The sequence below is a fragment of the Sipha flava genome, unplaced genomic scaffold, assembly GCF_003268045.1.
Source record: "Sipha flava isolate LNK unplaced genomic scaffold, YSA_version1 236_pilon_pilon, whole genome shotgun sequence".
Taxonomy (NCBI): domain Eukaryota; kingdom Metazoa; phylum Arthropoda; class Insecta; order Hemiptera; family Aphididae; genus Sipha; species Sipha flava.
The window spans coordinates 1,910,618-1,924,916 of record NW_020272878.1 but is presented as its reverse complement, the minus strand read 5'-3'; the positions used below and the strand labels follow the sequence as shown (position 1 = coordinate 1,924,916).

The window sequence follows — 14,299 nt, the reverse complement described above, 5'->3', positions numbered from 1 at the left end:
TTATGTTTTTAAATTTTTAGGATATTTATTTTTTTTTTAATTTAGTACCTTTCATAATATTGTTTATACCATTTAAATCTATAAATGTACTTTTAATTAAATTTAATATTTATAATCTATACGTAATAATATATTATATAATATTTTATTTGTATATTATTTAATTGCTTCCTTGGGAAATACTGAATAATAAACAATATGAGTATAGAAATTATATATTAGTACCTCGTGGATAATATTATTATTAAAACAAAAATAATTCACAAAGGACGTAGGAAGCTAACAAAGTCCTTACTATTTATAAATGTTTAGGTTTTTGGTTTTCTGTGTTAAGTATAACAGTTTTAAAATATCATAAATTATATTTGCTAAAATGTATATTTTAATGAAATCGGTTTAAATAATTCTTTATATAGCGTTGGAACAAATACTTTATAATAATCTTTTGGTTTATTAAAAAAAAAAATATGATCATCTTTCATAAAATACCTGAATACGAACTTTTATAGTTTAAAAATTATAAATCATAAAAATTCATAGCAAAATTAACAAAATAGTATACTTTTTTTAATACACTGTATAATGTATATCTAAAATAAAAATAAAAAAGTTAACTTTAAAATGATGAAAAAATATTATAAAAAATGTAAGTAACAATTAATTTGTATTATCTTCTTCGTAATTATATTGCATAAATCCGTGCGATGATGATGAAGTAGTTGGGGAAGAACTTGGCGCCATGAACCTCTGTTGTAGTGGAAGATTATAATCATAATATTGAGATTGGTGTACTTGAGGTTGTTCTTGAATGTTGCAATATTTGTCCTCTTATTGGTTAACCAAACTTAAAATTTGCATTTTTGCTTCATTTATTGCATGTCGATGTAGCTTTTTTTAAGTCGTGGAAATACTTTTGAAAAACAGATCCACACTATCCTCTTGCTGATTGCTGATACCGGAGACAAAAATTTCATTTTGTGCTTCGATTTTAGACAGTATAACATCCCTCTCTTTCGATCTTTTTGCTAAGATTTGGCTAATTTTATCCTCTCTGGACATTATCCGTTTTTTTCTGTATGATGATGGTAAATCGTTAGATATTTTTGCGGATTCTAATGATGTGTCTTCGTCATTTTCTATGTCAAATAGAGCTTCACCATCACCTCCGTCTTCAGTTGCGGAAAAAGAATTATCAGTAAGTTGCTTTTCCACGTTTGATATAGTCCTACAATTTTAAAATTTTAATTTCAGTATGTTAAACTATATTTATTAAATACAATTTCGTATTCCACAGAATCCATAAATGAGAAATGTGACAGTGTTCTATTGACTTTTTCAGATGTAGCTGAACCAGTTGACAATTTTTTTTTCTGTTTCATATACATATCCCTAATATTCCTCCACCTTTTTTTGTAGTCTTCTTCTATAAAAAAACTCTTAACTTTTTAACTTTCATAATTTAAAAGCATAAAAATATTGTTATAATAAAGCTAAGTAATTACAATAAATTATATCCATCTAGTGAACTAGTTAATACATATTTAATTAATTAAATTAATTATTACTAGTTATTAGTACTATTATATTTTTATATATACCTGTTCTACCGACTTTTTCTAAAATAGTTTTCCAGATAGTTTCTTTGTGATGTAAATCTTTGTGCTTAGGGTGAGCACTATCAAAAATTTCACGGTTTTGTTGCACAAATTCAATTAAAATTTCATCCTCAGTTGAGGAAAATACAAATTTTTTAGACATTTTGTGTGTTGACGCAAGACGTTTCAACGAAGTATTAGTCCAGACTAGTAGTGCGTCCGGACGCACTGCGACATTCACTGACGCGCTGCGTTAAACGCAAGTAGGAAAACAGTTACAAATAAAATGCATGTATCTAGTAACAATGCGTCTGACACACATTTTATAAAAAAAAGTTATAGAACGAATATTCATAATATCTAATTAATAATTAATTCAAGATGTATTAGAAATAAAATAAAAAGCTAAAGATGCTATAATCATAATAAATAAATTCGTAAGTTTTATTGTAATTATATTTATATAATTTATCACAATAACTATAATCAGTGGCGCCGAACTAATATTAAAATGATATTAAACCACCATCACCACCCCCCAATTTACTTCATAAAAATGTTTTTTAGTGTTTTTGCTACCCCTTCCTCCTCTTTATTAGTACTACATGAAAAATACAAATCTACAAATAAGTTTTGTTAACTTTTATCATTTTAAAATTTAAATTTTAACATAAATAATACCTAAATTATTATTAATATATTGTAATTAATATACCTAAGTAAATATGATAAATTATTTTTAAGTAAAAAAAATAATAATAATAAAAATATACTTTTAATATATACGATTGAATAATACTATCTCATTTAATTTTAGACATAAAATAATATACTTAAAATATTAGAGCTTTAGATAATGTAGATGATCTTCTGGCAAAATTATTCACAACTGTTTTGGTTTCTATAATTATATCAGGTTCACGCGATATGATCATTCAAGTCTACTTTGAACCATAGTTGACCGAAGTCTGTTTTTAACTAATTTAAATTTAGAAAACGATCTTTCAGGCGAAGCACTGGAAATTGGCAATGTTAAACCAATTTTAAATACATTAAATAAATTAGTAAAAACTGTTTTTAATCCTTTAAGTGAAAAAAATGTATACAAATATAATAGTGTTCCTAATTTCATTGTAATAGTACTACCAGTTTCATCATTGTTAGATTCATAAGAACTTGAATATTCTTCAGATGATGAATTAGAAATATTATGAAGAAAATTTGTTAATTTTACAGAAATATTTATGTCAATATTTGAGTCAACTAATTGATTATATTCTCCCGTTTTATTATCTTTGTTGAGGAATTGAAAATAAGTTTCTGAAATACAAGTAAAAGCATCAGAAGGAATGTTTTTTCTTCTTCTCATAGAGTTAATACATTTAGTAGATAATAATACAAAATCTTTTGCAATTTCTATAGCATTATCTTCAAATCTTTTTTTTAGTTCAGTTACATTTTTATCAATAATAATATAGTATGTATTCACTTTATAAAAACAAATCGGATCATTAATCGGTTCATCTCTAGTAATTTCTCCAGACTGACGTGGAACTTTTTTATTTCTTTTATGTGGAAAGATCAATTCATTTTCCAAATTAAGGTCATTTGCAGATTTTGTGACTGAACTATAAATATTTAGGAACACTTCATCATGTCTCAAAGAGTTAATATTTTTCTCAGATTTTTTTAAAAGATCTATAGCCATTAAAATATCAATGTTATGAGCTTGAAGAGCACGGCTAACTAGTTCTATATAATCGAAAATTTTTTTAATCCCCGTGGATGATAGACATTCCAACACTATTTGCCATGACGGAGGCGTCCGTGTATTATAAGTGCGTGTTGCTGTTTAGATGAAAGTATTTCAATGAAGAGGTTTCTGTATTGAGTGGTGCTGGTAGATTTATTGGGGAGTTGATGTAGGTCAAGGTTGATGTTCATCGAGATGCGCCACGGAGGGGATATGCTGATTTCAGTTGTCAATATGTTATCTGGATCATATTTTTTGTAATGGTCGAAAATGAGGTTGGGTGAGGAGTGAAGACCTTGGGGGGTACGGACAATTCTGGCGGCGATTTTGAATGTTAGTTCTGACCATCTTATGTCCAATGTTGGAATGCTGGCAATGTTGAGTATGTTACTGATGGAACTTGATTGGAACGCGCCTATGGATAGTCGAATCCCTAAGTTATGTACAGATTCTAGTATGCTGAGGTGAGAAGGTTTGGCGGTGGATATAAGTGAGGCTCCGTAATCTATTTTGGAAAGGATAAGTGATTTATGGACTTTCAGTAGCATTTGGGTTTGTGCTCCCCACGCTGTGTGGGAAAGTATTTTGATTAAATTGATTTTAGAAAAACAGGATTTTTTTATGTGTTGTATGAAAGGGCACATTGAAGCTTTTGAATCGAAGATTACCCCGAGGATTTTGACTTGAGTTTGGTTCTTGATAGTGTGGCTACCCATTTTTATTTCTATTTTTTCCTTTTTTCTTTTTTCGTTGATGATTATGAGGCTCGTTTTGTTCGTTGCGAATCGGAAACCGGACGTTTTAGACCAGGGTTCAAGTTTTTTTGTTGTGTCTTGTAGCAATTGTTGAATAGTGCTGATGTTAGAGCTGCGGCACATGATATTGAAATAATCAACATATAAAAGAGGGATATTAGGTTTGCATATTCCTTCAGAAATGTCATTGATGGCGATTAGGAATAGCGTCACTTAAATAGTAGAACCTTGGGGTACACCATTCTCTTGTGTAAATGTGTCGGATAGAACGTTGGAGATTTTAACTTGAAACGTTCGGGTGCCGAGGAAATTATTTATGAAGTCTAACATGTTACCTTTGGTTAGAATTTTGTCGAGCTTGTTAGCTTGTTTCTAGGTCTCCAGGCTGAGTCATATGCCTTAGTGATGTCAAAACTAATCAGTTCTAAGCTTTGATTGTACTTAATAGCTGTTTGGATTTCATTTTTAATGTTTAGAATATTCTTAGTAGTACTTCGATCACGTCTCAAAACCGTTTTGTTCAGGAGTAAGGTAATTAGATTTTTCCAGGTGCCATATTAGGTGATTATTAATCATTTTCTCGAGTAGTTTATAGAGCGTATTTGAAAGACATATAGGACGATAGCTATCAGGCAAAAATTTGTTTTTGTCTGGTTTTAAAATAGGGATGACAAGACTATGCCTCCATGGGTTGGGGAAACAATTGTTGTTCCAGATTGAATTGTATATTGATAGTAAAGGGATCCTTGCGTTTGCTGAGAGATTTTGTATAAATAGGTAAGGAATTCCGTCAGGGCTGGGACTTTTGCTTTTGCAATTTTGGAGAGCTTTCTCCAGTTTTGTGATGAGTAGAGATGAGTTGAGTTATGTTTGGACAATATTATGGGGATCTACTGTGTTTGTTGGGTTGTAGTACATGAGAGCCTTGGATAAGAATTCCTGATCATAGGTGGATTTACTTGAATTCTCTTGAAACATTTGGCCCAAGGTGTTGGCTACTTCTTTAGGAGATTTGATGTTAGAGTCTATGTTGAAGTGGATAGTGTTTTTATTGGTACCACTGATAGATTTGAGTTTTTTCCATACAATTGAGGAATCAGTTTGATTGTTGATACTGGACACATATTGTTTCCACGATGAAAATTTGCTGCTCTTGTCCAGATATCTGGTTAGGGCTCGAGTCCTTTTTAGATTAATGAAGTCCGCTAGTGACTAGGAGGTTTGGAATTTCTTGAGACCTTTATTTTTGTTTTGGATAGCTTTTTTTATCTCATCATTCCACCATGGACGTGAGGTCTTGGGGAGCTGTTCTTAGACTTACCTATTGTAATTAAGGCTGTTTCTGTTATCATGTCAGTAAATTCTTTTACGTCTACATCTATGTTTTCTGGAGATGGGGTGGGAAGGTTATCGGTTTTTTTTTCTATTAGAGATGGGAAAAGATCCCAATTGGCTTTCCTGATAGACCATCTAGATGGATAAACCGAGTGTGTGTCATCAAGAGGGTGGTTGATGGATATTTATATGGGGATGTGATCACTGCTGCTGATGGTATATGGTAAAGTACACCACTATAATCTATGCGAAAAGAAGTGTTTGTGATGGAGAGGTCAATTATGGAGGAGAGTTCGTTGACAGGGTTGATTTTTGTGGGATATCCTATGTTAAGAAGCATTAGATTATCTTTAGTAAGTAATTCATCGATGATTTTTCCTCTGTGATCCGATTTGTAAGATCCCCAGGTCTCACTGTGACTATTAAAATCGCCTACTAGGATGAATGAATTGGGCAGCTGTTATATGATGCGTTCGATGTCATCTAGTGATAAATCCCTGTTATTTGGGATATATATGTTACATATAGTTAGTTTTGTGCGAGGCAGATGGACTGAAACAGCTATTGTTTCGAAATCTGTGACTAAAGGGAGTTCAACACTAGTGAAATCTTGGTTAATCATTATTGCAACGCCACCGCTGGCTCTAGCGCATGATAGGCGATTGATTTTATAGATATCATAGTGCGTAAATGTGGGATTGCTTTTTCATTAAAATTGATTTCTTGAATGCATACTATAGTAGGGTTCAGTTCTTTGGTTAGTATCTGAAGCTCCTTAAGTCTACTGAAGAACTCATTAATGTTCTATTAAAGTATTTTTGTTTTTATTTGAATTGTATAAGGAGGTTTGAAAGAGCTTGGTGTGAAATGTGAGGGATCTGAGAGCGTCATTTGTGGAGTTTATTTTTAAAACGAGTACTTCAAGAATCTTGAGGTGGAGATGTTTAGAACAATAGATTACCGAGCTTGGTGAGGTGTGTTTTAAGGAAAGTTTTAGTGATTTTGGGACGGATTTCGTCGATGAGTTTCATTAGTGATGGGATGTCCGAGTCAATCTCTTTACAAAGATTATGGATATTAATGTTTTTGTTTGTATAGTTTTCCAAGATATATTTGAACTGTAGTATGGATGTGGAGGAACTATTAGAGTTGTTGGAAAAAATTCCTCGGCTGGTCTGAGCCCTTCTAGTATTATGTCTTCAAGACTAGACGACGAGTTTGACCTGACGTTGATCTTAGCTTTTTTTTTTTCGTGTCTTTTTTGTGAGGTCGTTGGTAAGAGTGGGGTTGTTGGGTCAAGAATGCTTGAGGTGGTGTTATTTGTTTCGAGAAACGAAGAGTGTAAAAGACAGGTGTCTTTTAATTGGTTTTTGCTCTGCTGTGGTAGGACTTTGATGTTGACCTGTGGTATGGGATGGGAGGGTTTGAGTGAGGCCGTAGGAAAGAAGATGGCATTCATGATGTACGGGGAGATTTTAGATTGAGTGTTGGAGTGTTCGAGAAGATGAAAAGATTTGAGGAATAGGTTCACTAGCACTGCTCTTTAGTGTTAGTGCGGAGGGGGCCTTGGATGGATTTTGAGGCTCTAAATTTATGGTAGCGGGCCTTGGGTCTTCAGGTATGTCACACTGAGTTCCAGTGTTTCCCAGATTCTTTGTTGTAGGTGTGTCTGAGGGTGTTCTGAGATGTCTATGAGTGTGGAGGGTTGTGGGAGAGGTTCCACCACCTGGTCCGAGTTCGTGTGTAGAATAAAGGAAAGGACGTCGACGTCATTTTTCTTGCATGTATTGGAAGTGTGGCCGGTTGCTTTGCATAAAAAGTGTGATTCTGTCATCAGTGAAAAATACTCTGAAGTCAGTTTGATTGTAATCTAGGGAAAGTGATCCGGAGAGCTTTGAGACATCTTCAGGTTTAATGTGAAACTGTCGGCAAAAGCTCAATATGTGGTCATAACCCTCGATGTTGATCCCTGCTTTGAGGTACACAATTTGGGACATAGGAGTAATATTGATGTTTTTGAGTGCGTCGATTATAATCTGGTTGGGAATGGAGAGACAGACATTTGATATGACTATCTTTTTGGAAGGATTAACAAGTCTACGCATTTGTATTAACTGGTCGTTAATTGTGATAGTTTGAGTAGATTCTAAAAGTGAGTCAAGTATTTTCTTGCTTGAAAGGAAAATGCCAGAACGATTAGAAATGCGGGAAACGAAGACAATATTTTTAGGAAATATTATTTTTCCTATGGTGAGAACATATTCTCTTTGAGGTATACCGTCTATTGAGTTGAATACGAGTGCCTGTTCACGGCTAGGAGAGTTTTCAGTAGCTGTCGTGTAGGCGTAATTACGAGTAGTGTTTTTTGTGGTGTTATTAGTATGAATTTCTGGGCTGATGACTATACTCTCGATAGTCGCCAAAGGTGATGGTGCTGATGATGACGGAGTAGTTGTGTGGGAGGTGGCGGTAACGGATGTGGTTATAAACGAATAATTTGTATGACGAGAAAAAGTAGATTGCGTGGTAGATATGTTTGTAGGTTTGGTAGTTTGAATTGGACATGTTTTATTTAAAGGTTTAGACGATATCGGTTTTATAACTGGCGATAAAGACGGTCGGCCCGTCTTATTAACGTTGCTCATTATGAGATAAGATAGATAATTACATAATACTATTATATTACCCGTATAATGTGTGTGTCCAGTGGTGTGCTATCGGGAGCTATAAAATGCGCACTCGCGAAAAATGAACACGTGCTACACGGTCGGCTGTCAGACACGTACTGTCAATGCTTTATTGTTTTTATTTAATAAACAAGAATTTTTGAGTAATATAAATGTTGAAAAAATTATTGATGATTTTAAAAATGTTTCAACAAAAAGAAGATTTGTCCTTTGAAATATGTCTTATATTCTTATAATATTATAAAATATAGTATGCATTGTTTTTATGTTATTATGTTATGTACTATTTAAACAATTTGGTTACTGTATACAATATACTGTATATTTATATATATACACGTCATATATTTTTTTTATCTAATTCACTACGTATACCGCAATTTTTTTTAAAAAATTGTTAAAGGTTTTTGTTCACTTTAAAATTTAAAACAATTGCAACCCCCCCCCCGCCTCTAAAATTACTGTATTGGGTGTAAAGTGCTTTTTTTTGGTTCAATAACATATAGCCCTAGTCATAGCTAGGCTGCCACTGTGAATAAAATCTAGTCACGCCTATGATGTATATCTATATCTATAAATCAACGGCTCTCAAATTTTTTTTTCGCGGATCACTTGAATATATTATCATTCAGTAACGTACCATTGATAATACAACCATACAATCTTTACATAATAAAATACATTTATTTTAAACATAAAGGCAGTAAAATACTTGTAGCGTGAACCACGTATGTGTCGTCACCTAGTGGTGTCCAATTATGCAACTGACACCGACGAACCCGCTCTCTTTGATATGCGCGGCGCGTCGTACCTTTCGCGTCATTTAATACCCAATATAGAGCGCTTTTTTTTCACTGACGATTTTCTTTCCGAACTTCTTTTTACATTTTCTAATCTTTCAAATTAATTTCGTGATCTCCACTGCTAAAAAATCATCAATATATATCTGTAAGCACTTCTTGAAAGTACTCCGCGTCACAATACATCTTCAATTTAAAAGAAAAACTAAGAAAAACCAAAAACATCGCCAATCCACACTCTGCTATACAAATCCAGATCTGACACGCTTAAATACCCGGCCGAATAAACTCATAATCACCTCTCTCGCAGTTGTTCTGTCGAACTTCTATGCGTACTATGCATATGGAATATAATTCGTTGTATTTCACTGTATGTTACATAGTTTCCCGTAGTTAAGTAAACTGACGACTTGCCAGTTGAACTTCATCAACTGTGACGTCGTCAACTTCCCTAGCAATAAGAACATTAGCCGCCATCCACATTGCCGCTGCCAGTTGTGTTTTATTTTTTTTATATTACAAACTCAATCCAAGACATCCCACCACTGGTTCAGCCGCCCGCCACTTTTGCCGCGAACAAGCCAAGCAGCTTCTACGGTTTGGGAGGAACTGTTCTCCATCAATCATTCAACATTTAAAACTAAAATAATCAGTAATATATCTTCATATAAATGCTATATATTTTTGTGTCATATTTGTAATTTTATAAATAAATATTATTATCATCTATTTATATAAAAACACTGTCTAATATACTTGGAAATATATATATATACGTATACCTTGACAATCCGACACATAGAGGAGAGTCAAACGTTACATACTACAATAATATTTCTATTTATTTATTAATAAAAATGTATTAGTGTTTTTAATTAATATTAGAGATAATTATCAAATTTTTAATTTCCGTTCTACCACGGCCTTCCGCGTACCATCTTATAGTCTTTCGCGTACCACAGTTTGAAAATCACTGCTATAAATTATACCATTTTTATACCGACGCAATTTATATAAAGCCTCGAGACCAGAGTTGGGACTTATCTAGATAGATTTTTTGTCATCTTTTATCTTATCTAGATAAATAACGCTAAGTTATCTAATTATTTATCTAAGATAAAATTTTTACTTATCTAGATAATTTTATTTAGATGATTGTCTGTATTCTTGCCAAAATTAGAGTAATTTTTATTCATGTACGGAGACGAATCCAACAAATCAGAGATCATCAAAATCGGTCCAGCCGTTCTTGAATTATAACTTCTGTAAATAACCTGACTTTCTTTCATACATATGGATTTTGTATTCATAATCATAATTCGTGTACTATTAATAAGTAATTATTGTTTCTTAGTATGACATTTTGTTTGAATTTTCATGTCGGGTAAATATTTTTGGTATTTTTAAACTTAATTTCTAAAATTTTAATATAAACATGTCACTCATACGTTGAATAATCATTACTTCCCTCTGGGAACCCGTAAAGTCGTAACTACTTATAGAATGATGAAAATCATCAAATTAATATTATATGGAAAACAATATTATTAACTTAAAATATTTTTTTATGTATTCTGTATTTTTCTTGAAACCATAGGCGGTCCTAGGATTTTATTTCAGGTGCAGCACTTCTAATTTACACATATAGACATACACATTCCTATACCACACACACACAAATAGAATATATATATATATATATATATATATATATATATATATATATATATACAAATTTCATTCAATTTTCCTACTTGGAATTTTATTTTATATTATTTATTTTCAAGTTAATTAAAAAAAAAAAATTGCTATAATTATAAGTTATAACACCATTCTACGTATTGTGCCATTTAGTATTTTAAATTCGTCGATGACCTCGTCAATATCCACATTGTTTGTTTTATGCTGTTCAAAAAATAATAACATCAGTGAATCCAATCTCTTTTGGGTCATTGTTGTTAGAAGTTTATTTTTAACAATAGTCATTTTCAAGAATTTGCGTTCACAACTGCAACTTGTAACAGGTATAGTTACAAATAATTGTATAGCTTTAGAAAAGTTTGAAAAAATTTTAATTTTATTAGAATCTTGCAACCAATCTTACCATTCATGAATTGTTTGAAGTGAAGTACCATTTGGAATATCTGGCATATTTTGTAATAATTTTATTTCTGTGCACAAATCATCTTCACATATATCAAATTGTTCTTTTAAACATTTATATGATAAATTTTCACCAGTTTTTAATTTCACCATATTTCCAATTGAATTAATAATTTGTAATGATTCTTGGTTAAATCTAGAATTAATACCATTTATTAGTTTATCTAATGTTGTGTAAAATACTGTCACTTTAATTTCATCTTTATTTATGAACATTTTTGCATTAAAAAAAAATTAGTGCATATTTTTGAAGCATATTTCTACTTTTTTAAGCGTATAAGTGCATGAATATTTAGTACTCTTTAAGTAAATTAAGTTCCGAGCCCTAATAATAATATAATACATACTGTCTATTATATAATTTAATATTCATCAGTTAATATTTATTGGACTTTATGAAAATATTTCATATCTAATAAAAAATTGCGAAAATATGTAACCAAAATTTGATACCATCACCATAAGATATATAATGGTATCACACATTTTCAAAGCACACTGACTGGTAAAATACACGTCACGGTGTAGTGTGAACTCAGCTATACAGTAAGTAATAAATTAATAACAGTTTGTTTACAAATAATCGAGAACCCACCTGAAGTTAGTCACGTCAATCCGGTAAAATGAATATTCTCTGATAAGGCAATACAATGTAAGTCACTTGTACGAAAAACAATACGTAAACAAGGGTACTATAGTATATTTATAGTAGTATATTTTAATGTTTAATCCGTAAGTAAAATCGTTGATATAATATAAAATTAATACAAAAATCCTAACTGATAACAAACAACGTATTCTATGCACTCAAGGACAGGCCCGTGGACAGGATTTCATAATGGGGGGTGTTTTGAAAAAATAATGTATAACGTAGACACATCAATAATTAGCAAATAGTATTATAAAATATTTATATTTATTATTAATTTTGTGTTAATTAAAGTGTGTTTAACAATACTATAAAATACAAATAATTGTTTTAATAAATTTACTCGAAGAGGAACAGAAAAGAATTCATTCAATGCTTGGTTTATGTCCACGTTTATATCTCGATGTATATTCAATGATGCCAGTCCATTTAAGCGATCTTCACCCATTGTTGATCGAAGGTAAGTTTTCAGCCGACGTAATGTTGAAAATGACCTTTCATTAGTCGTTGTAGTTACAGGCAAAACTGACATTACACGTAAAATTTTATAAACATTTGGAAATGCATCTGCATTACAAATATCGAGGGCATCAAGGGCGTTTCGAATATTTTTACCAACTATTCGTCGTTGCCAAATTTCTACCTCACTTATCCAAATTTCTGGAGAATCGTCGTGTAAAATTGAACTGTAGGTTTCAAACAACGTTTTACAAGCAACTTTGTCTAAAGATTTAGTTTCAATAGGAAAAAGGCATGAGAAGTTGGCCAAAATATTCCGATGTTTAAGGAAGCGATCCTCAAGATGAGTGATAAATAAATCATGATAGGGTATGTAAATAGTAATTTTATAATAATCTGCTACGGAGTCTGTTGTAATGTTAGAACGGTTAGTTTGACGTGATGCAAGTCTTGGTTTAGTCACAGGTATATTGTACTTCTTACAAATATCTTCTACAGTCACAAAAATTTTGTCGAAGTTATCTGTAGAATATTGTCTTCTTTGTTCAAGTTGGTGTTTTGCTGCATCTGCTAACTTAACAGTCTCAACCAAATCTTGATTTTCTGTTTGTAAAACTCTACTTAATGATAAAGCCAATGCATGTACTGAATGCAAAATGTGAATTGATACTTGAAACTGTAAGGTTTTTATAGCTGAAAGGAGTTGAAAAGATCCGGATGTTGTTTTTGAATCTGTCCAAGTACTTGAAATGTTTTCCAAGGCATCAATAATAGCTGGTTGTAAATCTATATAGGTTCCAACTGATTCATGCTGTTGCACCCACCTTGTTGCGCAGTATTTTTTAAGTTTTTTTTTTCTTTTCTTGTAACAAAATGTCATTATTTTGTATTGCATCATGAAGTGCTATTTGTCGTTTTGGTGTATTGAAGAAGTTGTAAATAGATTGGACTGTACCGAGACAGTTTCTAATTTGTGGGATACTACATGCGGCACTAACTGCCAAATTGAAACTATGGGCAGCACAGTGTGAGTAGAGTGCTAAATGGTACTTTTCTCTGATATACGATTGAACTACGTGAAATTCACCACTCATAGTACTAGCCCCGTCATACCCTTGTCCAAATAAATAAGCACAGTCAATTCCAGATTGTTCAAGGAAATCCAAAATAACATTTGATAAACCTTTCCCCGTTAAATCTGCTACAGGTACAAAGCTTAAAAAGTCTTCACATATTTTTAATTTACTGTCATCATAATTTAAATACCTTACACATATTGAGACTTGTTCTATGCCGGCAATATCGGCAGTTTCATCTGCTGTTATTGAAAATGCTTTAGATTTATTGACTCGTTCAATAATTTGTTTTTGAATTAAATTATGAAAGATGACAATAAATTTGTTTTGTATACGGTTACTGATATACATGGCATTTTTTGAGGAATTTTGCAAAAAAGTATTAAGCTGATCGTCAGTTTTTGTTCGATATCTTAAAAGAGTCCGAAAATTACCATCGTAAGTTAAAGGTTCTTCGGAGGTTATTCTCCCTGAATCATTTGAACCACGAAGCGCCAAACCCTGCCGGCCACATAATATTAATGTTTCGATTATAGGAATCAAACATTTTTTACTTTCATTAATGAAATCTAATTGTTGTTCCGAGATTTGTAAATCAACAGGTAAAATGTTTTGGTTATCAATTTCTGCTCTCATATTTTATTTTAATAATGAAGTTTTATGATACTCTAGTGAGTTATGGTAACTAAAGCTTTTTTCCAGTTTGTAAACGGTTTTTTAACTAACATTCCCAACGTTTGATGTCCAATTCTTCCACCTCCGACAGAAAACAGCACACAATACTTACAAAATACGCCATTCATAATTGCTGAATAAGCCAACCATTTATATTTGAGCAACCAACTTCTTTGAAATTTGAAATTTCTTTTTTCGGAAACAGGAAATTTATAGTTTTCTGGAGGTGTCCAAATCAAATTTTAAAGTCCCGGAAACAAGTCAATAGTTTCAGTTGCAGGTTTATTCACATATAATCCTATGTCATGTTGGTGCACAATCTCTGGAAGTGACACTGATACATTTGTTTCAG

The 14,299-nt window shown here is 31.9% G+C and overlaps 2 protein-coding genes across 2 annotated transcripts; both read right to left on the bottom strand.

Annotated features, from left to right (window-relative positions):
• Positions 1–657: 657 nt before the first annotated feature.
• LOC112683840 lies at positions 658–1,758 on the bottom strand. The gene is made up of 4 exons (XM_025555008.1): positions 1,599–1,758; positions 1,278–1,423; positions 912–1,203; positions 658–827 (listed from the first exon to the last, which is right to left on the bottom strand). Exons 1-4 carry the CDS (start codon positions 1,756–1,758, stop codon positions 658–660), a joined length of 768 nt encoding a protein of 255 aa, XP_025410793.1.
• Positions 1,759–11,576: 9,818 nt separating this feature from the next.
• Positions 11,577–13,908, bottom strand: LOC112683839 (zinc finger MYM-type protein 1-like). Its single transcript, XM_025555006.1, has 4 exons — positions 13,707–13,908; positions 13,090–13,544; positions 12,081–13,007; positions 11,577–11,627 (listed from the first exon to the last, which is right to left on the bottom strand). Exons 1-4 carry the CDS (start codon positions 13,906–13,908, stop codon positions 11,577–11,579), a joined length of 1,635 nt encoding a protein of 544 aa, XP_025410791.1.
• Positions 13,909–14,299: the final 391 nt, after the last annotated feature.

What these genes read in the sequence shown, in the direction of transcription:
- LOC112683840 (XM_025555008.1), bottom strand. Translation starts at nt 1,758, where the DNA reads ATGTCTAAAAAATTTGTATTTTCCTCAACTGAGGATGAAATTTTAATT. An exon ending in AGAAAAAGTCGGTAGAACAG is followed by an intron (nt 1,424 to 1,598) that starts GTATATATAAAA and finishes GTTTTTTTATAG; the next exon opens with AAGAAGACTACAAAAAAAGG. An exon ending in TGTGGATCTGTTTTTCAAAA is followed by an intron (nt 828 to 911) that starts GTATTTCCACGA and finishes TTAACCAATAAG; the next exon opens with AGGACAAATATTGCAACATT.
- LOC112683839 (XM_025555006.1), bottom strand. Translation starts at nt 13,908, where the DNA reads ATGAGAGCAGAAATTGATAACCAAAACATTTTACCTGTTGATTTACAA. An exon ending in AGAACCTTTAACTTACGATG is followed by an intron (nt 13,545 to 13,706) that starts GTAATTTTCGGA and finishes TTATTGAACGAG; the next exon opens with TCAATAAATCTAAAGCATTT. An exon ending in GACAAATAGCACTTCATGAT is followed by an intron (nt 13,008 to 13,089) that starts GCAATACAAAAT and finishes TGGGTGCAACAG; the next exon opens with CATGAATCAGTTGGAACCTA.